Source organism: Platalea leucorodia (assembly GCF_965183815.1).
Source record: "Platalea leucorodia genome assembly, chromosome: 14".
Classification (NCBI taxonomy): domain Eukaryota; kingdom Metazoa; phylum Chordata; class Aves; order Pelecaniformes; family Threskiornithidae; genus Platalea; species Platalea leucorodia.
The window spans coordinates 4,986,297-5,012,414 of NC_138836.1; the positions used below are offsets into that span (position 1 = coordinate 4,986,297).

Here is a 26,118-nt window from a genome sequence, read left to right on the forward strand (position 1 = left end):
CCCTCGCCGCCTCCTTCGTTCCCCTCCATCCCCGGGGGCCGCCGGCGGGTCCGAGTTAACACCCAGCGGGGGATCCCTCCTCTCCTCGCCTGAGGAGGGGCGGCGGGGACCGGGGACGGGGGCACCGGCTGAGCCGGAGGAGAGGCCCCCGCCGCCGCTCTCCCCTGCCCGGGAGCTCCCGGTGCTGACACCCCGCACGAAACCGGTGCGACTCCAGCGCCTGACGAGGAGAGACAGAAATTACAGCACAGGGACCATACAGCCGGTGGCAAAACAAGTGGAAATATTAAACTCAAAGATAGACTACCAGCAGAGACAGGAGTAAATGGCACATATGATATAACCATACAGTAAGCGAACGGGAGTCGTATATGGGATTGATTAGAGGTTGGGGTTTTTTTTTTCTTTTTCTTTCTTTTTAATTTTTCTCTTTAATATGTTGAAATTGCCCAGACTGGTCCAGTACGACATCTTAAACCTTACAGGGACGCACAGCATGAAAACGCCCCCGGAGCGGGGCTGCGGGGATTATTCCCGGCAAGCTCCCAAACTGCGGTAAGGGGCGGCGGGCGCACGTGCCGGTGCCACCCGCGTCGCGGACGGGCAGCTCCGTGGCGCACGCCGGCACCGCTGCAATATGGGAATGGCTCAGAGAAAGCGGGGCCCGAGGTGTCTGGGAGGGTTCACCGGAGGGGATGGGTTTTCCTGCGGCTGCGTTGCCACCTGTGCCCGGCTGGGTGCCGGGCTCCATCCCCGCCGCCGCAGAGGCAGGAGCTTGACCGGCCGCGATGCCGCAGCGCTGCCGAAGGCCACGGCACGGCTCAGCAAACAGCTGTGTGCGGCGATGATGAACACCCTGCGCCCGTGCCGCCAGAGCTCCTGCCTCTGGTGCCCTGCCAGGGGGGAACTCCCTGCCAAGCCCTGCTGCCTGCACGGGCTGGTGGGCCTAAGCCCATCCAGCGGCACAGAAGGCTCTGGCAGCAGCTCTCCACCCGTGCAGGAGGCTGCGGTGGGAATGGACCCTCCCCTGTGACGCTGGGGAAGGCGATGAACCCCACGCTCACCTCCGTGTCCCCATGGGGAGATAAGCATGTGGAGAGGGGGGCAGCAGTGCCTGTGTGCATGTGGGGGGGGGTCACCCCAGCCATGCTAACGTGCCCCTCCAGCTTTTTGGGACAAGGCACCTGCGCAGGAGCCATCCAGCCCCGCGGAAGTCCCATAGCCCCTTGCACACAGCCAGGGGCTCTGCATCATGGTAAAGCCCCTGGTAAAGCCCCCCCGGAGCCCCTGCCTGGAGGGCTGTACCCTTCCTGCACCCTGAAGGGAGGGATGGGCGGTGGGTGGGGAGGGAGACAGTGGGGTCCCTGGTGCTGGAGGGCGGCTGGGGACGCTGCAGTGGGGAGGGCTGCCTGGCGAGAGCTGCTGGGGCGGCTCCCCCCGCGGCAGGGGCACTGGTAGACCTGCTACACAGATGGGGCAGCTCCCGCCACTCGTGAGGGTTCGGTTCCTTCACAGCTGCCGGGGCGCCAGGGCTGAGCGTGGCCAGGCGGGGATGCAGCCCCGGCAAGGGGGTGCCCCCACGCTTCGCTCAGCCCTGCCGTGAGCACAGGAGCACCCAGCACGGCCACAGGCTGCCAGGTGCCTGCAACAGAGCGGGACCCCGTCCCTGCCCCCTGCATGCGCGTGGCAGCCACCGCAGCCCGGGGACCCCCGCGACTGAGCGGATTTTCATGCTGTCTCCAGGAATTGATATCAGCGTGGACCAGTCTAACATCTCGCAGGTTTTTTTCTACTGGCTACTGGAATGCGCTCGTTTGGCTTAGGGGTCCTCGATGTCGAGAAACTCTTGCTTGGGGGGGGCCATGCCGCGGTACCAGGCGCACGAGCCATCGCTCCTCTTGATGCAAGCGTAGTGCTTCGCCTGTCGCCCGTCCACGTTGTTCTTCTCCATCGCCCAGTCTGTCCAGAGACACTCGTCCGAGGAGGAGACGAAGCAGGGGATGGAGAGGCAGCGCGAGATCTGCGCACAACAGAGACCATCACTGAGCACCCCGAGGGGGGAACGCTGGGGCGGGAGGGGAGCGGGAGGAAGCAGCACGGGGCGACCGGGGCTGGGGGTCCTGCTCTGGACCAGGGATGCCAGGCTGCCCCATCCCTGCGGGGCACGGCAGGGATGCAACCCCGATGCGGGGGGACTGAGGGAACCCCTGGGTGCAGGGCTGGCCGCAGTTCCCAGCTGGAGAGAGCCGGAGGCTTGGCCACCCTTCCCAGATCCCCAGCCACGTGCCGTGCCCCCTGCACAGCATCATCCTTGAAGGATGGGGAAGAGCATCTTTCTGTGGAGCCCACACCTGCCTCGGGGCTGCAGACCCCACTGGCATGGGGAGCGGGGCACAGCCCGTGCTCGGGGGCAGCCCCACCGCTCACCTTGCACTCGCAGCCCATCTGGTACCGCTGGTTTAGGCTCTTCTTCTGGGTCGGGCTCAGTGAGTCCCAGGTGGAGACCAAGTCGCAGAGCGTGATGTGCATCTTGCCGTTGCCCTCTGACTTGCCTGGGGAGAGGCCAGACAGACTGCTCAGAGGGTCCCCCCAGGCGCCCTCGGACCCGACGCTGACTCGGGGTGCCTGGGGCCCCTCCCACCATGCACCGTCCCCGGTGAACCCCAGGAGCAGAGGCTCGTCCCCCAGCTGCCCCCGCCACAGCCCGGGGCTGCCGAGTGTGGCCAGGACACAGCCGGGGGGTCCACCGAGGGCTGGTGGTGGGAGCAGGAGGAGGAGGCGCGGGGCCCATGCCCGGGGAGCGGACAAACACATCACAGGCGTCTCAGGAGGCACAGAATGGCCCCTGAGAGCCCTCCCTCGCGGCCACCCACCTGCAATGAGATACTCCTTCTTCCCGCCGGTGTCCAGCAGCCGGCCGCACACGGCAGTGGACGGAGCCGTGTAGATGAACTCTATGTCCTTGTCAGGGCCCTTAAACATCTGGGGAGAAGGAGCGGGAGTGAACGGCCGGCACAGAGTCCGCCCCGTTCCCCCCTGTCTCCTGCCGCGATGTGCCCCGTTACCTTGATCTGCTTGATTTCATACTGGATTCGTTTGATCGGATTCCCATATATATCGTTCCCCGAATCCACCTCTTTCGCAGAGACGGCCTTTGCTCGGATCACTGCAATGGAGAGGTGTTGAGGTCAGCAGGGGTGGCTGGGGACCGGAGGTGCCGCCGGCGCCACGTGGTGCTGCCCCAGCAGGATGGTCCCGCTCAGGGGACCCCACCCTCGCCCCACAGGGGCTCCCACCCTCGCACAGGGCCAGCTGCCTGCGCTGCCCGCGGCAAACCCCGCTGTCCTCCCTGCAGATGCCCAGCTGCCCACGGAGCTGGCTGTCACACGCTGTCCCCAAAGGGACGGGGCTCTGGCACACAGCAATGGGCAGTGTTGCAGCAGCACCCTCACGGGGGGTGATAAGGACAGGTCACCCCAGGATTGTCCGGCCCCACCACCACCAGCCGTGCCAGACCGGTCACCTTTGGCCACCGCTGGCTCGGTCTCTGCCCGGCCCCTGCCGGATTTGTGGGTGCAGGCTGGCCCTGCCTGGGCTCATGCCCGTCACCCAGATGGCACCGGGACAGCTAAAACCTGCCAGCAGCGTTCTGGGAGCACAGCGGTATTTGTCCCACTGTCATTAATTAAACCGGTCTCTGACGAGGACCCCAGCCAAAAGTCCGCGTGGCCTGGCAGGGCTGGAGGAGAAAAGGGCAGAGGCAGCTATTTGGAGGGTCACCCTTGGGTGCAGAGGGAGGCGGGAGCCACGTCCCCACAGCACTGTCCCAGCCGCTTGCCAAGGCCAGCACAGGCACTGCCGCTGCCCACCAAGTGCCTGCACAGGCAGCTCGTGCCAGGGTCCCCAGCCTCACCAAGCCCCCATGCTCTGCAGCCCCCTTCCCAGGGGGGCCAGGGAGCCCACCAGCCCCTCCACACCCCCACGCTGGGGCAGCGGGGGTCCCAGGACCAGGCTGCCTTCACACCCCACAGCCGGAGCACAGGGTCCCCATCCCACCACGGAGGGGTCCCAGCTGCCGCGGGGCGATGCTCTGGCTGCCGGCTCCGTGCCAGACCTCAGCTACTGCAGCACGGAGCCTCACGCCATGCAGGCGCAGAAACCGCATCCTCCCAGGGCCGGGGGCCGCAGGGTGTCACTTCCTGCCCTCGCTGCCTGCAAAAATAACCTGGGGATGCTGAGGGCTGGGGCAGTGGAAAAACACGACCCGGTGAGGGGAGGCAGCTCCCCAGCCGGCAGCCCCAAGCAGCCCGGCCAAAGGCAAGAGCCCTCCCAGCTTCGTGCAGCCCCGGGGTGGTCCCAGCGCTCGGTGCCGAAGGACAAGGTCCCCAGGGCCAGTGAGGCCGCGGCACCCTAGAGACCAGGGACAGTGACACGGGCACAGCTCTACTGTGGAAGGGTCTCTGTGGTCAAGCTGCCAGCACAGCCCGGAGACACACAAACCGGCATGTGAGCGCTCGGCACGTGGCAGTGACCTGCAGGGCGCCCAGGGCCGGCAGGGCAGGCAGGCAGCAGGCAGCCAGCTCACCCTTACTCACCAGCTCAGGACACGGCAGCTGGTTCAGTGCCGCGCTGTGCAGGTCACAGCCGTGTGTGGTGGCCACAGCCACTCGGGTGTGCAGGGCCTGGGTCCCTGTGCCGAGACCTGCGGCTCCCCACTCTGCCTGCTCCCTCCACCGGCGTGCGGACGGGGCCTCCTGGCCGGCCCCCGGCAGCACCGGGGACGCCAGGGACGCTGACGGCGCAGGGGGCAGTGGCAGCCCCGCTCCGCGTGCATGCCATGGGGTAGGGAATAGGAAGCCACGCTTCGGCCAGGGCGGCAGGAGGGCAAACGCCAGCCAAGCTGGGGACATGGCTCGTGTCCCCCACTGAAAGGTGCTGGGGTGGGAGCAGCCGGGGGCTGCCCACCAGCCTGGCACAGAGGCGCTTGCCTTCTTTCGCCTGGCACGGCAAGGAGAGGGAATCTGACCGTGCTCTATAAATACCACAGGGCATGGGGGTACACAGATGGGCTATTTAAGCTGAAGGTCAGGGGGGCACGGCCCCACGTGGGTACCGGTAAGTGCCAACTGAGTTTACTCTGGAAAGGGCAGGGTGGCCACCAAGGAAGAGACTCCCCAAAACAGCCACTCCCGGTCAATGCGGGCGCTCGCTCGGTGCGGGGCAGGCGGACGCAACACCTGCCGGTACCAGGCCTGCACCGAGGTCTTTCCCAGCCATGCTCCCCTCCCTTGGGGAAGGGCCGGGCTGCCTGGGCACGGTGGCCACACAGCAGCATTGAGGGCACGCAGGAAGCCCCAGCCTCCTTGCCTGCAGCGGGCAGCAGGGCAAGCCCCTCAGCACAGCCACCCGCCCTGGTCCCTGACCCAGGCTGGAGGAGCTCTGCTGGGCAAGCGCCAGCTCGGTCCCTGCCCGCTGCCAGCGCCTGCACCCGCTCCTCTGCCAGCAGCGCGCCTGGGTCACCGCAGGCATGGGCCACCCCTCGCCCCCCGACCCAGCGGCTGCCGCATCCTCCCGCGTGCCAGGCCCTTCGCTGCTCTGCGCGCGTCTGCGGTGTAATTTGGGTGCAACCAAGCTGGAGAGCCGCACGCCGACTCCGGCCCCGTGGCTCCAGGCGCGGGGAACGGTTACTGGTTCAGTGGGCTCCAGCCTTTTCCATTCACGTGCTGATGAATCACTTGACAAAAATGCAGCCCAATTCTAGGCGGATTTGTTCTGAACAGTGCGGCTTTGTGGAGGGGACGGCTGTGCTGCGCTTTCCCCGCCAAGACCCCAGCAGTGCAGCCAAGCTGCTCTGCGCCCGCCAGGAACCGGAGCGGCAAGGAGGGTGAGCCACAGGGATCGCGGAGGGGAGCCCCGGAGGAGACCCTGGCTGAGATCCTCGGGACGAGGAGGCAGGGCTGAGGGACAGAGGAAACCCCCGGGTGCTCAGAGACCGGCAGTCGGACCTACCCAAACGCCAGTGTCCCCGTCAGCTGCGTCACCCACCACTCCTGCTGTCGGCCTGGATGGCCACCAGCCGCGGGAGCCCAGACCCTCCGTGAAGCTGAGCCGAGGCTCTCCCAGCTCCCTGGGCACACGGCAGGCGCAGCACACCGCTGGCACTGGATGACCAAGTCCGACCAGGGCAATGCTGGCAATGCTCCTGTCCCAGGCAGGACAAGCTGCAGCAAGACGATGCACTGTGGGGTCAACCCCTCCCGGCAGGGTGGGAGTCCCACCGGTGACAACCCCTGTGCTGGCCCCCGGGGCTGCAAGCTGTGGCCACCCCATAATGAAGACCCTGGACCCCTCCAGGGGCAGACCCCTGCGAGGCAGCAGGTCCCCTCGCTGCCTGCTGCCACCAGGGTCGGTCCCACCACCCTGGCAGGGCAGGGGGCTTCAACCCCATGCCGGGGCTGCCGGCTGGCCACTTTTTGCCTCTGTGCTGGCAGAAATACCAGCGTTCGCCTTTAACTCCGCACAGAAGCTGCTGCATGAGCAGGGCTGTGCTCGCAGCTGGGGCCTCCGGAGCCCCCTGGCCCCTGCCCACTGAGCAGGGCTGCCCATTCGCATCCACTGCCTCAGGGGACTGGGGGCTGCAGCTGGTTCCAAGGGCTTTTGATAACCCCGCACACCTTGCCGCAGCTGCCTCGGCACAGCCCATGGCTGCCGGCTGCCTCCCAGCACCGCTCCTCGCTGCCCTGTCCTCCTGCCCACGGTGGGATGCAGGAATGGGCACAAGGGCAGGCAGGGAGAGGAGCATCTCCCCCCGGCTGCAGAGGGATGGGGGTCCATAGGGAGCTGGCAGGAGGTGGTGACTTCCCACCCTGACCAGCCGGGGCTGCCTGAGGCCAAGCAGTCCATGGCACCCCGCTGCAGAGCAGTCCCCATGCCACAGCAAGCAGCGGTGCCACGAGGAAGGGCCTCACGCTGGGGCCCAGCCGACCCTGCACCACTCCCCCCAGCTGGGCGATGAGCATGCGGCCAACTGGGACAGACTGGGGCTGCGGTGCAGCTCCAGAAGCAAAGCTGGGGGCAAATAGAGTCAACCAGCACCACAAACCCACCGGGATGTCTCTCTGGGCTTGCCAGCCAGCAGGATGCTGCCCTCCCTGGCCCCTGCCACGGGGCTGCCCCAGCTCAGGGGCTGCACCCCGTGTTTCTGGCTGCTGAGCAGGGCGTTCCTGGTGTGGACAGTTGCCATTGCAGCAGGAGCCACTGTGGGCAGCAGGTGGGGAGATGCTGTGAGACCCTGCGGGGAGATGCAGAAGCCCCAGATTCTCCCTCGGGAAGGAGGAAAGGGGGTTTGGAAGTGGTGACCTGCCCTGGTGAGACCTGCCAAGAGGGGAAGTTGTGTGGGTGCTGCCCCGCAGCCGGGGTGGATTCTGCCATGGCCCACGCCAGCTCGGGGGAGCTGCTGAAAAGTGCCTGCCTGCGTGTGCCCCACGGGCAGAGCGGCAGCACAAGGAGCCTGGGCCCCGGGACTCCCCTCCCGGCCAGAGATGTGCCGAATGGCTGCCCCTTCCTCCGCCATCCCACCCCAGACCCCACTGCATGGCCCCACCAGCACCCACCCGCGGCTGCCCGGGAAGGCCGGTGCCCGCAGACCGTGGGGGCCGCTGCCAGGCTGAATGGGCAGGGAACAAAGCTCCCTTCTCCGGGGCTGCTGGCAGCCGGCTGAGCGAAGGGGCCGGCTGCCAGTGCCAGCACTGCCCGCTGCCTGCCCGGCACTGCCATCCTGGGCACCCGTCCCCACAGCGGGGGCAGCCCCAGGGTCACTCCAACCCCACTCGAAGCCAGCAGAGATGGACAGCCAGCAAACCACCCCCAGGAGGGACTCAGCCCCAGCCCTGCCTGGCATGCAGGCACCAACCAGCCCCCAGGTGCCTGCCTGCACCCCGGCAGCCGCGGGGGCAATGGAGCAGGGCACCGCCACCGCGGCAGGGTGTTTTTGGGGATGTGGAGACTGGCGGGATGCAGAGCTGAGCACGGCAGCCCCGCGGGGAGAAGCGGTGGAGGCCATGGGGGCTCCCCGGGTGCATGGCAGCGCCCACGGGGAGGTGGGAGGCAGCGTCTGGGTGCCAGGCCCCGCTCGCCCACCGGCCTGCGCGGGAGCCGAGGGTTACGCACTGCCATGGCCGCGTGCGTCATCCCGGCCCTCTGACGGGAGCGGGACGGGGCCCAATCAGCGGCAGCCCCAGCAGTCAGCCCACGGCCCCTCCGCGCCAGCCGCACGGGAAGGGCTCCGACCACCGGAGCTCGGCGGGGCGGCGCTGGGGACCAGTGGCTCCCCTGCCCCACCAGGGCTCGGCAGGGCCCGCCGGGCAGCCACGCTCCCCCCGGCAGCCCTCAGCAGGGACTGCTCCCACCTCTCTCCCCAAACCCTCTCCCCAGCCTGGTCCCTGCCAGCTGCTGGCAGCCCCCGCCGTTCATCCCTCGCCTCCACATTCCCCATGCCCCATCCTGAGGAACCGAGCACTGGGACAACTGGGATCGGCACAATGCTGCCAGGGGCTGTGTCCAAGGTGCCCCCCGTCCCAGGCGGCACACCGAGCCCCCACTCTCTACGGCCCCATCGACCCCTCCTGGAGCCAGCACTGCTGCACAAGACCAAAGCCACGGCCGTACCCAGAAGGGCTGAGCATCACCTCCCTCACCCACCACATCCCCACGCTGCTCCAGAGGACAACAAGCAGAAGCCGGGTCTCCTGCTGCAGCCCCCAGCCTGGCCACGTCCCCACCTGGCAGCTGAGCATCTCCCGCAGCTGAGCGGCCCCAGCAGAGCAAACCCCCGGCGTGCAGAGAGCAGCCGCCAGCCTCCGCTGCCTGGGCATGGCCACGGTGGAGGAATGGCAGATGGGGCAGCCCTGAGCCCTTGGGCCCTGCGGAAAACCGCTGCCCATCTCCTGGGCCAGGAAGCGCAAGCGCAGACAGGCCAGGTCACTTGTTCCAAGTCACCAGCTCCGGTGACACGACTCCCAGCCCCTCCGGCACCCCATGCCCAAGGCAGAGTCACATCTGCCTCCCCCTGCACCGCCTGGAAACACAGCCCTGGGCTCCGGCTGCTCCAGCCCCACTCCAGGGGAGAGCCGGCTGCAGGGGCACAAGCGAGGGCAGGGGGGCCGTGGGGAGGCACAGATGGACGTGGCAGGCACTCCCCACACTCTAGAGCGGGGATCCCAGCCCCACAGGGCCAGGACCCCACATGGCACTCACCCAGCTCCCCCTTACCGAGGGCTCACTGGCCACCCCAGGTGCACCCAGCACTGCAGGGTGTCAGCCACCACCACAGCACCACATCTCCACCGAGGGCCCAGCCTGGACACGGGCTGCTCTATCTGCAGCAGCCAGGGAAGGTCCCGGCAGCACCCAGCGCCCCAGGCTCTCCCCAGGCTCCGTGTGCCCGCAAGGGGCAGAGAGCATCCAGGGGGAAGACAAGAAGCAGCAAGAAGGCCAGGGATCACAGGCTGCAGGAGACAGATCCGCGTTGTGTGGGGAAAAAAAGGCTGGGGAGCTCATCCCAGGATGAACCCTGCTCCCCTGAGCCCAGCACTGTCCCCACCTGGGGTCACACAAGACAAGACCGATCCAGACGAGCTGCACAGGGGACTCGGGCTGGGAGCCGGGAGGTGCCAGGGCCGCAGGCAGCGCAGCCCGGGAGGAGGCTGCCTTGGCAGGACGGGCTCTGAGTGCTCGCAGGACAGGCACCTGTCGAGGGCAGCGGGGCAGCCCGAGCCACAGGCGACCACGCTGCACCCTCCCAAGGGACAGTTGAGACAGCCGGGGCCGCCGAGACAGACGGTGACTCAGCAGCTGAGTCACGGCTGAGCCAGCACCCCGCGACGGGCAGTGAGTCACGAGTGGCCCGGAAAGATGAGCCCGATGATAGCGTGACGGGAAGCCACAGCCCTGCTCTCTGAGCAGGCGTGGGGCATCCCATGGTCCAGAGGCACTGGCTTGAGCAGCAGCTCCAAAAATTCAGCGCTCCATTTTGTCTAGAAATCTCCCTGTCCCCAACATGCTTCGCAGCACGCTGTGCCGAGCGGCAAGGCCGGACAGAGCCGGGGCACACGGGGCAGCAGCCAGATGCTCTGGGACTTGCCCCCGTGGAGGAGTAACGCCAGGAGCAGGGTCTGGAAGGGGCGAGGGGAGCCTGGGAATCCGTCAGGAGCATCCTGGCTCAGGAGCAGCGGATGGGGCAGGGCCGTCCAGAGGTTGGAGCTGCCTAAGTGTTTGGGAATGTTACCTCTCCAGCTGAGCCTGGGAACGGCCCTGCAAAGGAGAGCGTCAGGAACTGGGGCTGGTCTGCTTGTTTAATATGTTAAAATTTAATAAGGGCATTATTCATAGAAAGAGGAATCCAGATCCCGGCGCTGCCAAGCCCTCCCTTTCAGCAGCATCCAAGCCGAACAAAGTGGGACGGGGGAGAGGAAATGCCTGGAAATAAGGAACAGACGGGAGGTGACCGAGCCCGACACGGCTGGCTCTCCCGGGCTGGGTGCCGGCTCCGCGCTCCAGGCCGCTGCCGTCCGAGAGGCGGCCGCGCTCGGCGGGCCCTGGCCTCCCCCGGGGCCGTCGGCTCCCCGCGCTGCCACGTACCACCGCGGTTTAATCGAAGTTGGGAGAGGCCGGGCTCACCCGTGTCACCGGGGCTGCGCAGCGGGGAGCCCGGCCCCGGCCCCGCGGCGGGGGCAGAGCCGCGCTCCGGCGGCGGCGGCTCCAAGCATCCCCCGGGGACGCCCCCGGGGAGCGATGCCGGGCGCGGCCGCGAGGGTCCCCGTCCTCCCCCCCCGCCCCCCCCGAGACGGCGAGACGCGCGGGGAGGGACGGACACACCCCGGACGGACGGACGGACAGACGGACCGCGCCCGGCCGCGCATCTGCTCCCGCCGACACACCCCCGGGCCGGCCGGGGCGCGGAGCCCGCACCCGTGCGGGGCTGCGGGCAGGTGCCGGGGCGGCTCTGCCCGCTCCCTGCCCGCTCCCTGCCCGCTCCCTGCCCGCTCGCCGAGCCCGGCCGCTCCGCGCCAACTTTCCGCCCCTTCCCCCGCCGGGAAGTTCGGGCGGGCGGGGGCTCCGGGGCTCCTCCCGGGGCTCCTCCCGGGGCTCCTCCCGGGACCCCGCGGGGACAAAACGCGGGGGGCGGCGGGCGGTGCTCACCTACGTCCGCGTTGCAGAAGGCCTGTTGCGGGTGGATGGGCGAGCAGCTGCAAGCATCGGCCGGGCGGGCCCTGCCGAGCAGCAGCACCGCCAGCCAGGCCAGCAGGCTGGGCAGCGCGGCGGGCATCTTGCGGCGGGGCTGCAGGCTCAGCGACCCGGCCGAGAAAGCCGCATCCACCGCCGGGGCCCGGCCGAGCCGCCGCCGGAAAGTTTGGGTCCGGCAGCCGCGGCCCCTGCGCGGCGTTGCGGGCGCTGCTGCGGCCGCTCCTCCGCTGCCTTCTATGGAGGTGTTTTCTTCCTTCCCCGGCTGCCGCTCAGCCTCGCTTTTTAATGTGCTCCGGGGATTTGCTGCTCCTCCTCTGCATGGCGCGGGGCCAGCCCGGCTGCTCCCGCCCCTCCGCAGGATGCGGCTCCGCGCCGCGATCGCCTCCCCCGGCCCGGCCCGGCCCGGCCCGGCCCCCGCCGCCGGCACCGGCCGCCCCCCGCCCCCGGCCGCGCAGCCCGCTCGCCCCCGCCCGCCCTCCGCGGCCCCGGGACCCGCCGCCCCTTTCGCCCGGGCGGGGCCTGGCAGCAGCGGGCAGGGCCGGGCAGCGGGAGGGGAAGGCGCCGAGGGCAGGCAGGGGAGCCCGGCTCGCAGACCTGGCGCCCGGCCTGCGTCGAGCGGAGCAGTAAATTGCAGGGGAGGGCTGCGATTATGTCTGTGCCCAAGCATTTCCTCTCCTTCAGGCTCCTCCAGCTCAGCTCATCCCATCCCACCGCTCGTGCCCCTCGTCTGCTCCCTCCTCCGCGCCCGTGGCACGGCTGGCGGATGGCTGCGCCCACCCGGGCGTCCTGCACCGCTGTGACGGGCCCACAGACCTCGGGCCTCTCCCCCTCGGCCAGCAGCCGCCTGCCCTGGAGCGCGTCTCCAAAAACCCCACCTTGTCCCTATGCTGGCTGCATCACCGCGGAGGGCGTCAGGGTGCTGCCAGTCTCACTGTACCTGTACACCGGCACCCAGCCGGCTGCACACACGTGCTCCATCTCTCCAGCAGTGCCTTCATCCTGGTGAAGTGGGCAGGGAGCCCAGCTCTGCCTCTGGGCAGGGACACGGCCCCTGACCACAGCTGAGCCAGGCGCCGCGGGCACACATTGGCGGGGACAGCCAGCACCACGGCCACACAACCCACTCCTGAGCCAGCCTCCTGCCACAGAGCTGCCCTGCTGCAGCTACTCACGTTTGAGGGAGGTGTCAGAGCTGCTTGCCCTTTAGGATGAGAAGAAACAGCGGAAATGTGGGCAGGTGAACTCGGTCCAAGCCCTGCTTGAGCCTGCAGGGAACCTGTGGGAGGTGACCATGTTCATGCTGCCGGGATGTTGGCCGAAACCTGGAGATGGGGCTCCAGGTCCCCGACTCCACTGCGGGGCACACAGTTTGCAGATGCTTCAGCAGCAGTCACCAGGAGTCCTGCTGGCCCGGCTGCCCGAGGCACCGGGTGCTGCTGCACGCCCTGGTGCTGCTGGGCACTTGCACTGCTCCAAGGGCACCACAGGGCTGAGGGTCTGGGGGCCCAGGGACACTGCGGCCCAGTCCCGTTTGTGGTGAGGTAGGGGCTGGTGGTCCTGCTGCCCACACCGCACCGCTGCCCCGAGCCCCGGCAGCCTCCCAGGCTCCCGGTATCCTGCATGCACGAGGAGGGGCGAGATGGGGTCCTGCCAGATTGCAGGGCCAGAGCAAAGGCAGGCAGGGCGGGCACCCGGTGGGATGGTCTGGGGGTGCAGGGGGACACGGTATGAGGAGGCCCCACTTCCCAGCAGGGCGTAGAGCTCCCCACCTGGCTGAGCCCAGGGGACAAGGAGCCACACGGCAGGGACAGCCATGGGGACAGCCACCAGCACAAGGACCAAGACAGGTGCTGCGGATCCGCCAGCCCCGGGCCAGGAGGGCGAGCGAGGCCAGGAGAGGCTGTGCCAAGCGAAGGCAGAGTGGCCAATGTGGCCTATGGCCAGCTGGCACCCGGCATGGACTGGGGACGCGCCCTGGGTGCTGCATGGCCCTGGAGGCCACGTGCACGGACCACGGACTGAGGCCAATTCTGCCTGTGGCGCTGGGGATGGGTCCATGCCCGGGGCAGAGCTGCCCCGCAGAGGAGATGAGCGCGTCCGCTTGCAGCCCAGCGCCGGCGTGAGTCATTGTCTGGGCTAAACGAAAACACGTGTCCAGCCTCGTATGGGCTCCTCGCTCGGCTCGCAGAGGTGCCGGACGCTGTAAACAGGAGCGGGGGGTGGGACAAGATGGGGGCCAGCCTGGCTGGGCTTTGGGTGGGCCCCCGTCCCCCCAGCTCTCTGCATCGTGGGTCCTCCCACCCCACCGCAGCCCGGCCATTGCAGAAAGAGGCCCCCTCCCTCCCCCAAGCACAGCCAGTCCCCCCAGCGAGGCAGCGCCGGGGCAGGCAGGGGAGGCACAGGGGGCCCAAAGCCAAAGGACCCCTCTGAACCACAGCAGCCAGTCCCAGCTCTCTGAAGTCCTGCCTGCTGGCAGAGCTGCTCGAGGGGCCAGGGGGTTAACAGGGACCCCCGGCTGCAGGGAGACACCCAGACAGCGGAAACGCACGTTGGTGTCGGCTTGTGGGCTTGTGCCCAGAGCTGTGAGGCACCCGCTTACCAAGCTGTGCCGCTGCCTGCTCCTACCCGCACCGGGCACAGGGTCCCTCTGACAGCAGCTCCATCGGCAGCATCCCTGCAGGCACCCTGGGCTGCCAGGAGGTCGCCCTGGCATCGCATGGGACCTGTCCCCACGGGGCCCTGGACAGCAGGACAGCTCCGGGAGGTAGAGGGGACGAGGTCCCGCTCCCGCAGCCAGGGCTGGCAGAGGGTCCTGGCACCGTGGCCACCCTGTCCCCCGCCAGCTGCCCCATGCCACCTGGCTGCAGGGGCTGTGCCTGCAGCTCTCCCCTGCCAAACCGAGGGGGCATCGCAGAGCCAAACACTGGCTGGTGGCTGGTGTGAAGCTGTGCTGCCCTGTGAGCTGGGGCAGGGGCTGAGCTGAGTCGGGGGAGCACGGGCCAAGCCGGGAGCTGCAGTCCTTGGGGTTAGTGGGGTGGTAAGGAAGCCCTGGGGGCCTGCAGATGCCCATGTTTTGCACTTTTGGCTCCCGAGACCTGTGCAAGTTCCTCCCAGGGGGCCACAGGCTGCTGCCGTGATTTCACAACACCGCTGGTGAGCTTGGGGAGGGCTCCCCAGCCCGGAAAGCCCCAGGGCTGCTGCGAATGCTTCCCAGCTGCTGCCGGCCCTGGGAAGCCAAGCCGGTGCTTCTGGCTCTCCCTCTTGTGCCGAGCACAGCAGCCCATGGAGCAGGAACGGCCACACCACCCCGCGGCTTTGGTCCAGGTCCCGTCTCTTCCCAGAGCTGACAGCTCTGGGTCTAGAGGCATCTCTGGGGCCTGAGCCTGGCACAGCCAGGGCTGGGAGAAGACATGCAGCCAGCAAACCATGCACCTCCTTGGGGTGCGGGCTGGGAATGGCACAGGGCCAGGCAGGGGGGTGTGCCCACGTTAGACCTGGCCCCGGCTGTTGGCCCCATCAGTTGCTTGGGGCCATGCTCGCTTCCCCCAGCCCCAGAGGCAGAGCCGCTGTGCTGGTACAGCAGTGCCAGGAGCAGCCCCAGCCCCGGCTGCCGGTGCTCGAGGCTGCTAAAAGCCTCTTCCCCGGTGCTACTGGTGGTGTGGGAACTGCTGCGTCCCCCTTGGAGACAGAGGCAGAGGGACACTGCCACAGTCCCCTCCTGCATGAGACTCTCCCCAGGAAACAGTGCCCAGGACTGCCCATCAGCCTGGCTGTCACCTCACCCAGCTTACGGGGAAAAGGGAAGGAAAACCAGCTTCTGGGGGAAAACCCTGATGAAATCCCCCACAGCTTGATGTCATAGATGGCCCTCGCTTGCCCTGGCTGGAACGGGGTGGGATCTGGCCGATGGCGCCCACAGGGATGCTCGTCCCCACATCTCCAGTGCATTCCAAAGTCAGGTGTTGGGGACATGGAGAGGAGGGAGGGTGGCCCCAGGACAAGCACGGCTGGGCTCCAGGGCCCAGGTCAGACCCCCTCCCTCAGGGACTGGGATGGGTCCGGTACTCCGGCTGGACACCCCTCCTCCACCTGGGAAGCACCGCAGCATGGTCGGACGCGAGGCAGAGCAGCAGAGCTGGGGCTCAGGCTGCTCCTCGGCTGCAAACCCAGACGCTGGATGTCACCAGAGCCACCAACTCGCTGCTGAAGGTTTGTGTCGCAATTAGGGGCTGGGAGCTAACGGCTGCAGTGCGGGGCCTGCCCGGGGAACCGGCGCACGGGAACTTCGCTGACTCCTGGGCCGGGGCTCGCAGCACCCTGTGGGGGCAGTCCCTTGCCACCAGGTGCCACTGCCGAAACACTCGCACCACGCCTGCTGCAGCAGAGCCAACGCTTTACGGGAGAGGCCAAGGCCAACTACAGAGCTGGGAGCGCTGCCCGGCATCCCTCGGCTGAGCCCAGGGTGCGCGCCCGGCTAGGAGCATGCTGGCAGGGCCTGCCCCAGCGCCCCGCGGCCTCCCTCCCCCCTCCAGTCCAGTGCAAAAGTCGGTTAAATAAACTCAATGCCCTCGTATTTCACGCTCCCGATCCTGGTCTCGGGCAGGAGGAAGCGCCCATCCAGCGTGAAGGCCATGATGTAGCTGGCGATCTTGCCGTTGTCCTCTTCTGATTTCAGGGCCACGATGATCTGGTCATCCGTGTCTGGGATGAACTTGAAGGAGGAGAAGCCATGGGTGGGGACCACCTCACCCACGCGTCCCACTGTCACATCCCCGAAGTCCTGGGTGGAGCTCAGCAGCAGGTTGGTGCCTCGCCGCTCATCTGCCTTCTCGTTGTATCGCTCGTGGCTGGCGCGGCGCGGCAGGAAGAACCAGCGCTGCAGGGTGTCGCTCCAGGAGGCCGACTCGTGGATCAGGTAACCTGTGGCAAGGAGCGGTGTCTGATGGCATGGGGCAAACGGGGCACCCACCAGCCTGGGGCGGGACCCTTCCCCACTGCAAAAGACACCACAGCCAGGGAGGTTGCAACCCCGTGCAGGCAACTGCTGCAAATGTTTCTGCCTCCTCCTGCCCGACTGCCCATGCAGCAACCCCCCCAGTCCCTCCCAGAGCCGGGCACCACAGCATGGCCTCCTCTGCCCAGGGCCCTGGCTGCAAAGCACAGCATCGGCTGAGCCACCCTCCAGCTGCTCGTGGCACAGACACAGGAGAAAACTGGGCAGGGCAGGCTCTGGCCTCTCTACCAGGACGTGGGGAGGTCTCTGGCCTCCAGCGTCCTTTAAATCTCACACCAGTCCCAGTATCTGTTGGGAGGGAGACCCCAGCCCCGGAGCCCGCAGAAGGTGCGGGACACGGGGCAGCAGGAGGGAGCCTTGCTCAGTACCTGGGGGTCGGATCCCCGCCGCGGCCCTCAGCGCGTTGTAGTTTGTCACCCAGTTCTCATGGCCCACATCGCCCTTGTAGCCGATGACCTTCACCCACTCGGGGTTCTCGTTCACCACCTCCCCTGTCGTCGTGGTCCACTCCTTGCCCAGTCCCCCCACGTAGAGGTGCTCGTCCTTCACCGCCAGCCACTCTGCCTTGAAGCCTGCAGCAGAGAGAACAGCATGAGCCGGGGCTCGGCCAGCACACAGACATCAGACTGGCCCCCACTCCCCTGAATGCCACGCCAGACAGCGCAGTGCTGGGCACAGCCTTCCCTCACACAGCCAGCCAGTCCCCAGGCAGGAACTGCCCCCATCCTGACCGGGTTTACGGGGTCACAGAAAAGGTGCATCCCACCCCAACGAGCCACAAAGAGCCAAGGGCCTCGCTGCTCTGCATCTGCAGGGCAGGACAGGAGAGCTCACCTTTCCCTACTGTGCCATCCCCGTCCGGGAGGATCACCCAGGGCACCACCTTGTTGCCCTCAATCTGGTAAACCACTCCTGTCCGGTCATCCACAGCATACAGCTTCCCGTTGAAGACGACCAGGTCGGAGAGCTCCATGCCCCTGCCCTTCTCAGCCAGGTGGGACTGCAGCACGCTCTCGTCTTTGTCCCACTCCACTGTCACGCTGTCCCCACTGTCCGACAGCACCAGGTAGCCCTTCTTCAGGTAACTGAACCAGGTGTGCTCCTCAGAGCCCCGGGACTGCGTGTCCAGGTCTGCAATGACTCCGATGCGGTAGCGCACGCCCTCGGGGTTTCTCTGGGGTGGAGACAGCGGGTAGGTGTCATTGTAACGGTCCCCTGCCTGCAGGCTGAGCTGCCAGTTGCGAGGACTGGGCGGGCCATGCCGTGCCGGGGAAGACCGGTGCAGGCAGAAGAGCAGCAGCACAAACCCCACACAGGCTGATGACAGCACGATGGCCTTCCAGCGCAGTCGGAAGCGGGGATCAGTACCCTTGGTCATGGACGCGAGGACAGGCAGACCACCCACGCTGATCCGGAGGGGGCTCATAGACTCATGGCAGGGCGGGATGGGCATCAGACTGGGGGCGAGGAGAACCTGGTGGCAAAGAGGGAAGGAAGCAGGTCAGAGAGCTGGAGCCTGGTGCTGCGCTGAGCTTGGGGGGCTGCAGGGCACAGCCACGAGGGAGAGGCAAGGGGCCCCATCCCCTCTCCTGCAGCAGGAGAAAGTGCTGCCGCCTCGCACAGGGAAAAGCCAGCACACCAAGGGAGCTGCTTTGCTGCTGGAGCCACTCTCAGCCCCTTCTCACCCCCCCTCTGCACTCCCAGACCAGAACGAGCCCCGGCATGTCAGCAGGCATGCACGGCCTGCTCAGCACCTCTACCTGCCCCACGGTCTGCAGCAGCCCAGGCAGGGAGGCGAGGCACCCTGGTCCAGGGCGAGCCCCTGGGACCTGTGTTGGGGTGTCCTGCTGAGCAGTGTCCCCACACGGCCCTGGGGAAGAGGGAGGTTCTCCTCCGGCGGCGAGGACGATCCTTGCTGCCTCCAGAATGGCTGATTGGCCTGGCCCAGCTCCTGCGGCCCCTGGCGTGAGTGTGTCCCCAGGCCCCACAGGGACACCGGGAGACACGTGGCAGCTCCACCCCAGCAGGATGCCAACACCTGAGCAGGAAGCATTGCCTGGGTCCAAGGGACACACACCCCGACCTGCCCAGCCTTAAAGTCACAGCAGCCCCCCCTGTCCACCCCTGCCAGGCTTGCCCACGGTCACAGTGTCTCCTTCAGGCAGGACTCGCATACGGGTACCTTCAGCCCACCCTGGGCTGTGCCCACCTGCAGGGCCAGGGTGCCAGCAGTGCCTCTCCCTGCCACCTCCCTCCGTGCAGCTCCTCGGGCTCCTGCAGATGGGCCCTCCAGGCTGTGCAGGGTGCAGGGAGCAAGCAGCTCCCCGGGACTGGAAGCTGCTCCAGCGCGATCCACTCTCATCCCGTGCCATGCAGCACCGGACACGGACACCCCGCTGGGCAGCGGCCCCCCAGCCTGGGCCAGGGCAGAAGGGTCCCCCAGCTGCTGGCCCAGGGCTGTCTCCAAAGGGCCGGCCACTGGCCGCAGTGGGGCCCCGGGCCTGGTGCTGGGCACGGGCCGTGCTCGCCGCAGGCGGCCACGCCGTGGGGCTCTCAATGTGCCTTTCAGCAGCCCGAGGTGCGAACAGTGGCGGCATTGAGCGTGGGGGGCCGAGCCCCGGGCAGGCAGGTGTGCTCCCAGCTGCGGCTGGGAGACGGGAGAGCCCATGAGGGACGGCAGCTCGCCCCGGGGCCCTGCTGCAGCGGGGGACGGACCCCACGGGGAGGGGAGCGTCCCTCCGTCCTGCCGGGACCCCAGAGCATCGCCCTCGGCAGGGCCCCGGGGACCCCACTCAGTGCGCTGGCCCCTACCGCGGCTGTCAGGACCCCAGCACCGCCCCGGGCATGGACACGGGGACCCCCGATTCGCCCTGAGCATGGACACGGGGACCCCCGGCCTCCCCCGGGCATGAACACGGGGACCCCCGGCCCCCCCCGGGCACGGACACAGGGACCGTCGGGGCCCGCGGTGCTCCCGCCCCAGCCCGCCGGGGACCCCCGTGCTGCAGGACCGGACCGGCCTTAGGGCTCCAGGGCGCCGCCCGGGCCCCGCGCCCCCCCCCCGGCCCCCCTCACCCGCCGCCCCCGTGTCCCGGTTTCCCGGTGTCCCGGTGTCCCCGCTCACCGCGGCGCCGCCCGAACGCAGCCGCCCGCCTCCCCCGCCGCTGCGCGCAGCCGCCGCCGCCGCCGCCGCCGCCTACAGCTCCCGGCAGAGCCCCGCCACGGCAGCCGGCAGCGGCCAAACCACGGCGGCAGGACCGGGAACTACAACTCCCGGCAGCCCCCGCGCACCGCCGCCCACGCCGCACCGCCCGCCGCGCCGCGGGGGCTGCTGGGGGCTGCAGTCCGCACCGCTGCCTGCTCTGCGCCCGAACCGGGCCCGGCCGGCCCCGACCCCCCCCCGCCCAGCGCACGGGCGGTTGGAGCCCAGCGACGGCGGGCCGCGGTGCGGGGGCCGGGCCGGCCCTGCGGGGTGGCCTCTCCTGCGGCCCAGCCCCGGGTGGGCCCAGCCAGGCTGCCCGGTGGGCACGACCCCGGTGCAGCCCCCGGTACCGGCAGGCCCCCAGCCCGCGGCTCCTCCTGCCACGCCTGCGCTGTCCCGGACGTGCCCTGTGCCCCCCCCCCCCCCCGCCGCCACTTGGGGTGCGGGGAGCGGGGACAGATCCTGCCCAGCGCTGCGGGACGCGTGTGCGTGTCCGGCTGCCAGCAAAGGCCCATTCCCGGCCGGGGCCGGGAGGCTCCGGTGCCCCCGGGGCTGGGGACGAGCTGGCGGCTGTCCTGGCATGGGGCAGGGTCCTGTCCCGGAGCAGAGCCGCAGCCACCGGGGTCCCAGCTCCCTGCGCCAACTCCAGCATCTGGAGATGCTTCCCAGCACGTGCCGCCCCCGTTCCCTGACCTCGGGCCAGCACTGGCCATGGCCACGGGCCCAGCGCTGGCAGGCGCTGGGAGCACACATGGTTAACGCCGGCCGCCTGCGCCGCTGGGCTTGTATCTGGCAGTGGGAGGGCTGCGCGTCTTGTCCTGCTCCTCCGCTGCCTCCTTTACTTTCTAGAAAGTGCGTTTCCGCCCGGGCCGAGGGAGAAGAGGCTTTCGGAGCGGGAGGCAGCCGATCCGCCGTGGGCAGGCTCTGCCCCGCGCCCGGGGGGCCGGCAGGGCAGAACCGGGGGGATGCCCTAGGGAAGGAAAGGCAGCGTCCGGAGGGAGCAGCCCTGGCCCGGAGGTAGGTGGGGGGTGGGTTTGGGGGGTCCCTGCAGGCCTGGGGACCAGCACCCCAGAGCTGCACCTCGTTGTGTATCCATCTGTGGGTGCTGTCGGTGACGGGTGCTGCGGAATCAGTGTGGATGCACCCAGGAGGCAGCCCCGCCTCGCCAGGCACAGGGGTGCCCTGGGGCACGTCCAGCGAGGGGGACCCGTCCCCGTCCCTCCCTCTGCTCTGGGTGAGGACCTTGCCCTGCCTGCGAAGGGGGCGGTGGGGACCGCAGGGCTGAGGTCCTCATGGTCCTCTGAGGGAGCAGCCGGACCCGCAGCAGCTCCGGGAGGACAAAGGCTGAGAGAGGGTTAGCGCTGGAGCCGGCAGCGTAGGCTCAGCCCTGCACAGATCCACCGCAGCTCCCCCAGCCCTGTGCCCAAAAAGCCAGTTCCCACGAGCATGTCAAACCCAGGGCTGGGCCACCCCTTGGCATGTCCGCAGGGGACGCGGTGGCTGCTGGGGTCCCCAGCACATCTCACTGGTGCTGCCGGGTGCCACAGGAGCTGGAGGGCTGCGACCTCCCTGTCGGTCCTTGACCGCAGCTGCCCCGTGCAGCTCCTGCCCCGGCGCCCGCCGGCTCTGCGCTGCTCCGGGGGTGCAAACAGCTCTGCAACCATCCCAGCTGCTGCAGCAAAAGGCGGGGGGAGCCATCCCACCAGCATGTCCCCAGATGCCACAGGCATCCCAGCTCTGGCTGCTGTGGCTCAGGGAGGGCTGTACCCACCACCCGGAGCAGGGAGGGCGAGGAAGGTGTGTAGGTCCTGCTGCCTCCGTGCTGCCCCACTGCTCTGAGCCCCCTCGTCCCTCCCCTGGGGTTTGCTCTTGTTTCATCGTGGTCTTTATCACTGCCTGGAATGTATTTCAGGATGTTTTGACTTGCAGTCCCAAGGCTTTAGCAGCCACTGAATTTAAATCTTCAAACCGCTCCTGGAGAACATCCAACCCTGACAGGAAAAACAGCGTCCCTTCAGCAGGACCGTATATACCCATGTGTACACGGGTGCCTCCCGCCCCGCGTGTCTGCAGGGCGCAGGGGGAGACGCGCTCGCCTCCATTTCCAGCCCTACGACAGCGCTGCCTTTCTCGGTGGGAATTTCCTGGTGAAGGATTTCTTCTCCCTGCAGAGCAGTTGCCTGCAAAGCTGTGTTTTCCCCAGAGCTGAGCCTGCTGTGGGTCCCAGGGGAATATCTGGTTTGATGGTCCCAGAGCTGAGGGAAAGCCATGGGCTTCCCAGAACCCCAGCAGGCTGCATGCCATGCTCACTGGCATGTGGCTGGCACAGCTGGAGGCCAAGCAGGGTGAAGAGAGCCAGGACCAAGGCTCTCCTGGATGAAAACTGCTCACAAGCCCCTGACTGGGCGGCTCCATTGCCTCTATCCCTGTGTGCGCTTCTCCCCTGCCCGCGGAGCAGAGTGCAGGCAGGCACCAGGCCAGGGCGCAGGCAGGGAGGATGCGGCGCCAGGCTGCCCACATGCAGTGCCCGCAGCCCTGCCTCTCCCCATGCTCAGCAGCACCAGTGGGACATGGGCCGAGATACAGGGCAAGGGGGGGAGGACAGGGACAACACAGGCACCCGGGAAGCGTGTGAGGGGACGGGCCCTTTGCAGAGGGTGCAAGCAGCGGGAAAGCCCTTTGGAGCCTTTCCCCATCCCTCCGCCCCTTCCCAGCCCCAGCGAACATGACTCATAAGCCAGGCATCCATCCTGGCCTTGAACACCCTCCGCGCCCGCTGCTGGAGCACACCCGCCCAGTCCCCGAACCCCACCAGCCCTGCTTGGGGGACAAGAACAACCTGCCTGGAGGCTGGCCCAGCCTGGCAATCACTGGCTGGGGACCCCAGTGCTCAGAGAGCAGGCATTCACCAAAGTAGCAGGATTCCACCCAAAACTCCTTCCCCACGGCCCGCCTCATGCCCAGGACACGGAGCTGTGCTGCACAGGGCCCTTTGGCCCTTGGGGCAGGCACTCCAGGATCCTGGCAGAGCCCGGCCAGACAGCGCAGAGGGAGGCTGTTTGGGGAGAAAGGCAAAGGCCATACCCCTTCGGGGAGGCATCTGACCGAGACGGGAGCCTGGCGAGCAGCCTTCCCCATACCAGCGCTGCAGGGTGTGGGACCAGGCAGCCCAGTGCCCCTCTGGTCGTACCCCGGCACCACCTTGGACCCCGCTGCCACAGGATATCGAGCAGCTGGGCAGTGCCACGCACGTGTTTGGCCATGGCTGTCCTGGCACCTTCAGGGACACAGGGCGAGGTGCTATGTGCCTGGTCCCACGCCTCGAGCAGATACGGCTGTGATAAGGCAGGAAAGGGCAGCGGAGCCGCCCAGGTTGGGCCATGGTGCCACCAGCTACTGCAAATATTAGCTTTGACCCCATGCAGGGTGCGGGCTCCCAGGAAGGTTTCTCCCCATGGTGGCTGACTCCCAGCTGGGGCTGCCAGCCCACATCCACATCTCCAGAGAAGTGGGTGTTGTCTCCTCGCAAACCCTCAGACCAAGGGCTGGCAACTCCTTCCAGGGGCCTGCGCCGCAGGCATCCTTGCACGCCCTGGAGAGGGAGGAGGGATGCAAATCCCCCCGTGGACAGGGCTGCACCCTGACATTTGCCCCACAACATCTGGAGCTGCCTGTAATTTTCCCAGGTGCTGACACCCTGAGTTGCAGCTCTTGGGCATTCATGGGAGGCAGCTGGAGCCAGGCTGAGTAGGAGCAGCAGTGCTTGGCCCAGGGCTTGGACAGGGCTGCTCCGCTCCACCCTCAGCTCCCCCTGTAATCCCCTCTTCCACACGTGCCAGGGCTCTGGGGGCTTCATGGCCCCAGCTCCCAGCTTGTGGGTGAGCCCAGAGCCCCTGCGCTGCCCCAAACGTGGGTCTCCCCAGGTGCTCACTGCAGCATCACCAAGGCACACAGCCCAGCTAAAACCAGCTTTTTAGGTGCAGATGGACCCTGCAGTGGCAAGAGATGTTTGTGCCCACACTGCAGGCTCTGCTGGGGAAGGGCCGTTGCAAGAGCAGCCTTTTGGGGCTGGAAGTGCAGTTGTGCCCTGCCCGGGGCTGTGTCGTGCACCAGGTCCTGTCCTGGGGACAGCACAGGGCACAGGCAGGCTGGCGTGGCAGAGCAGGGCATCTCTGCAGCTCCTGGCTCTGCCAGGCCTTGCCATCCCCTTCAGCCATCCCTGGCATCTCGCAGGGCACTGCCGCAGCATGGAGGGGCTTTGGGTGCTCGGTGTCCTGCTGCTCTCCTGCCTGCTGCTGCCATCCCCCACGGGGAGCCAGACCAGCCCCAGCCCCGACAGGCGCCTGCAGATGGACCCTGAGGAGGCACCATCCCAGCACCACGCTGCCAGGTGAGGGGACCCTGGGGCCAGGGTATTTCACAGCAGCGGACAGGGCAGCCCTGGCACCGCAAAGAGCCCCAGCCCCCACCCGTAGCTCCCTGTTGCGCTTTGCTTTCTGCCCTCCCCAGGGCCACGTGGGAGCAGAAGGCCGGCGGTGCCCAGGAGAGGCTGCCCCCGCGGCCCCGCTGCGTCCGCTGCTGCGAGCCACCCGACCAGCGCTTCTCCTACCCCCAGTACCAGCCCCTGCCTCAGATCAACATGACCATCCTGAAAGGTGAGGGCTGGTGGGGCCTCGTGCTGTGGCACTGCCTGCAGCCACCACGGCCGAACCTGCAACTCAGGTACCCCATGCCGCCAGGCACCATGAGCCTGCCTGGTCTGCCAGCGTCACTCCAGGGCCAGCGCAAAGCTGGGCTCCCAGTGCCGGCTCTCTGGGGTACCAGTCTCGCACAAACTGGGAGCAAGAAGCTGGGGCTGGTGCCTGCGGTCCAGCGCCCTGCGCTGGCAGAGGAGCAGTGGGTCTGAGACACCCCAGGGCACAAGCTGCTCCTGCTCTGGTGGCCTCTGGGCAGCAGCTTTGGATGCAGCATCAGAGCCCAGGGAGGGGGCAGGGGGGTCCCCACTGTCTCCATCCCCTTCTGTCAGGCAAAGGGGCTTCCATTGGGTTTAGAGATGGCACCACCTCTGACAGCACAACCCTCCCTCCTTCTTCGCCCAGGAGAGAAGGGTGACCGTGGCGAGCGAGGCATGCAGGGCAAGTTCGGCAAAACAGGGGTGGCCGGCAGCAGGGGCCACACGGGGCCCAAGGGACAGAAGGGCAGCGTGGGCGCCCCAGGGGAGCGCTGCAAGAGCCACTACGCTGCCTTCTCGGTGGGCCGCAAGAAACCCCTGCACAGCAACGACTACTACCAGACCCTCATCTTTGATACGGAGTTTGTCAACCTCTACGACCACTTCAACATGTTCACGGGCAAGTTTTACTGCTACGTCCCTGGCATCTACTACTTCAGCCTCAACGTGCACACCTGGAACCAGAAGGAGACATACCTGCACATCATGCACAACGGGGCAGAGGTGGTGATCCTCTATGCCCAGGTGAGCGACCGCAGCATCATGCAGAGCCAGAGCATCATGCTGGAGCTGCGGGAGCAGGACGAGGTCTGGGTGCGGCTCTACAAGGGCGAGCGTGAGAACGCAGTCTTCAGCGATGAGTACGACACTTACATCACCTTCAGCGGCCACCTCATCAAGTACAGCGGGGACCCCTGAGTGCCTCCTCCACCCTGCTCCCCCTCCCCTGGGGTGGGTGTCCCAGGAGCCCCTGCCACCCCCTTGCCCCAGGCATGCCACCCGCCATTAAGCTGTTGCCCTTCTACGTGCCACTACCCCCAGCAGCTGTGTGAGTGTGTGAATACCCCCACCCCCAGCTCCCCGAGGCCGATCGGATGCACCTGCAGGAGTCAGAGCCATTTCCAGCCTCTACTGCATTTGTGACTCGGGAAGCAGCCGCTCTCCTGGGGCAGGCAGGGAGCTCATCCCCGCCTGCGCCTGCTTCAGAGCTGGGTTTGCTGGGGCACAGGCATTTGTGGCACTGGCTGTGAGCCGGCACCAGCTGAAGGGGTTTGGCAGCTGATGCCCTGGTGCAAGGCAGTGCAGACACCTCCACCGTGTTCCTCCCTTGCCCCGCTCGCACTGTGCCATGCTCTGCAGGCTCCTTCTCCTGGAAAAGGGCAGAGGGTGCTCAGCATCCAACAGGAAAGGCAATAAAACCACTAAGGGCCCCTCTTTCTATCTGCAGAGCTGGGTCCCAACGGTGCAGATGTTGCAGCGCGGCACTGGGTACCCTGTGGGCTGACACTTCCCCCAAGCGCTCCCGCGGGGGAGTGGATTGCGTCAGTTCCCCTCTGCAAGTCCCCGTCACATTTTCCCTCACCACAGCCTCTGCTCGGTGCTGATGCTGCCGAGGAGGGGCTGGCTCCCCACTGGCAGCCCTGGGTGCGGGGCCTTTGGCCTCAGCTATTTCCTATTCCGTTAGATTATCTGCTGGGCAGGCTTTGTATTTTTATAGATGCAATAGCAGAGCAGGGCCAGGGGCAGCATGCTGCCCCTCCGCCCTCTGTACAGCTTCTGACCACATTAAACACCCCATGATCTCAAGTCCTACTCACCCTTTCAGTGCGTCCTCTTGTTTTGTGTGTACGGGGGCTCCGAGTGGCTCAGGACAGATACCCATTCCTGGGGTGCAGGGGCTCCCCAAGAGCCACAGGCTGGCATGGT

The 26,118-nt window shown here is 67.5% G+C and overlaps 3 protein-coding genes across 5 annotated transcripts; 1 reads left to right on the forward strand and 2 right to left on the reverse strand.

Annotated features, from left to right (window-relative positions):
• Positions 1-261: 261 nt before the first annotated feature.
• On the reverse strand, positions 262-11,583 carry TIMP2 (TIMP metallopeptidase inhibitor 2). The gene is made up of 5 exons (XM_082326646.1): positions 11,200-11,583; positions 3,066-3,166; positions 2,874-2,982; positions 2,428-2,552; positions 262-2,020 (listed from the first exon to the last, which is right to left on the reverse strand). The coding sequence occupies exons 1-5, from the start codon at positions 11,324-11,326 to the stop codon at positions 1,820-1,822; spliced, it is 663 nt and encodes a 220-aa protein (XP_082182772.1). The 5' UTR covers positions 11,327-11,583; the 3' UTR covers positions 262-1,819.
• Positions 11,584-15,773: 4,190 nt separating this feature from the next.
• Positions 15,774-19,437, reverse strand: CANT1 (calcium activated nucleotidase 1). 3 transcript variants are annotated; one of them, XM_082326652.1, is made up of 4 exons: positions 19,383-19,437; positions 17,093-17,732; positions 16,627-16,830; positions 15,774-16,164 (listed from the first exon to the last, which is right to left on the reverse strand). In XM_082326652.1, the coding sequence occupies exons 2-4, from the start codon at positions 17,709-17,711 to the stop codon at positions 15,794-15,796; spliced, it is 1,194 nt and encodes a 397-aa protein (XP_082182778.1). In that variant the 5' UTR covers positions 17,712-17,732; positions 19,383-19,437; the 3' UTR covers positions 15,774-15,793. The 3 variants fall into 3 exon arrangements, with proteins under 3 accessions (XP_082182778.1, XP_082182780.1, XP_082182779.1); XM_082326654.1 differs by lacking the exon at positions 19,383-19,437 and adding an exon at positions 19,334-19,371; XM_082326653.1 differs by lacking the exon at positions 19,383-19,437 and adding an exon at positions 18,019-18,048.
• Positions 19,438-20,339: 902 nt separating this feature from the next.
• Positions 20,340-25,914, forward strand: C1QTNF1 (C1q and TNF related 1). The gene is made up of 4 exons (XM_082327133.1): positions 20,340-20,477; positions 23,694-23,850; positions 23,970-24,115; positions 24,560-25,914. The coding sequence occupies exons 2-4, from the start codon at positions 23,708-23,710 to the stop codon at positions 25,108-25,110; spliced, it is 840 nt and encodes a 279-aa protein (XP_082183259.1). The 5' UTR covers positions 20,340-20,477; positions 23,694-23,707; the 3' UTR covers positions 25,111-25,914.
• Positions 25,915-26,118: the final 204 nt, after the last annotated feature.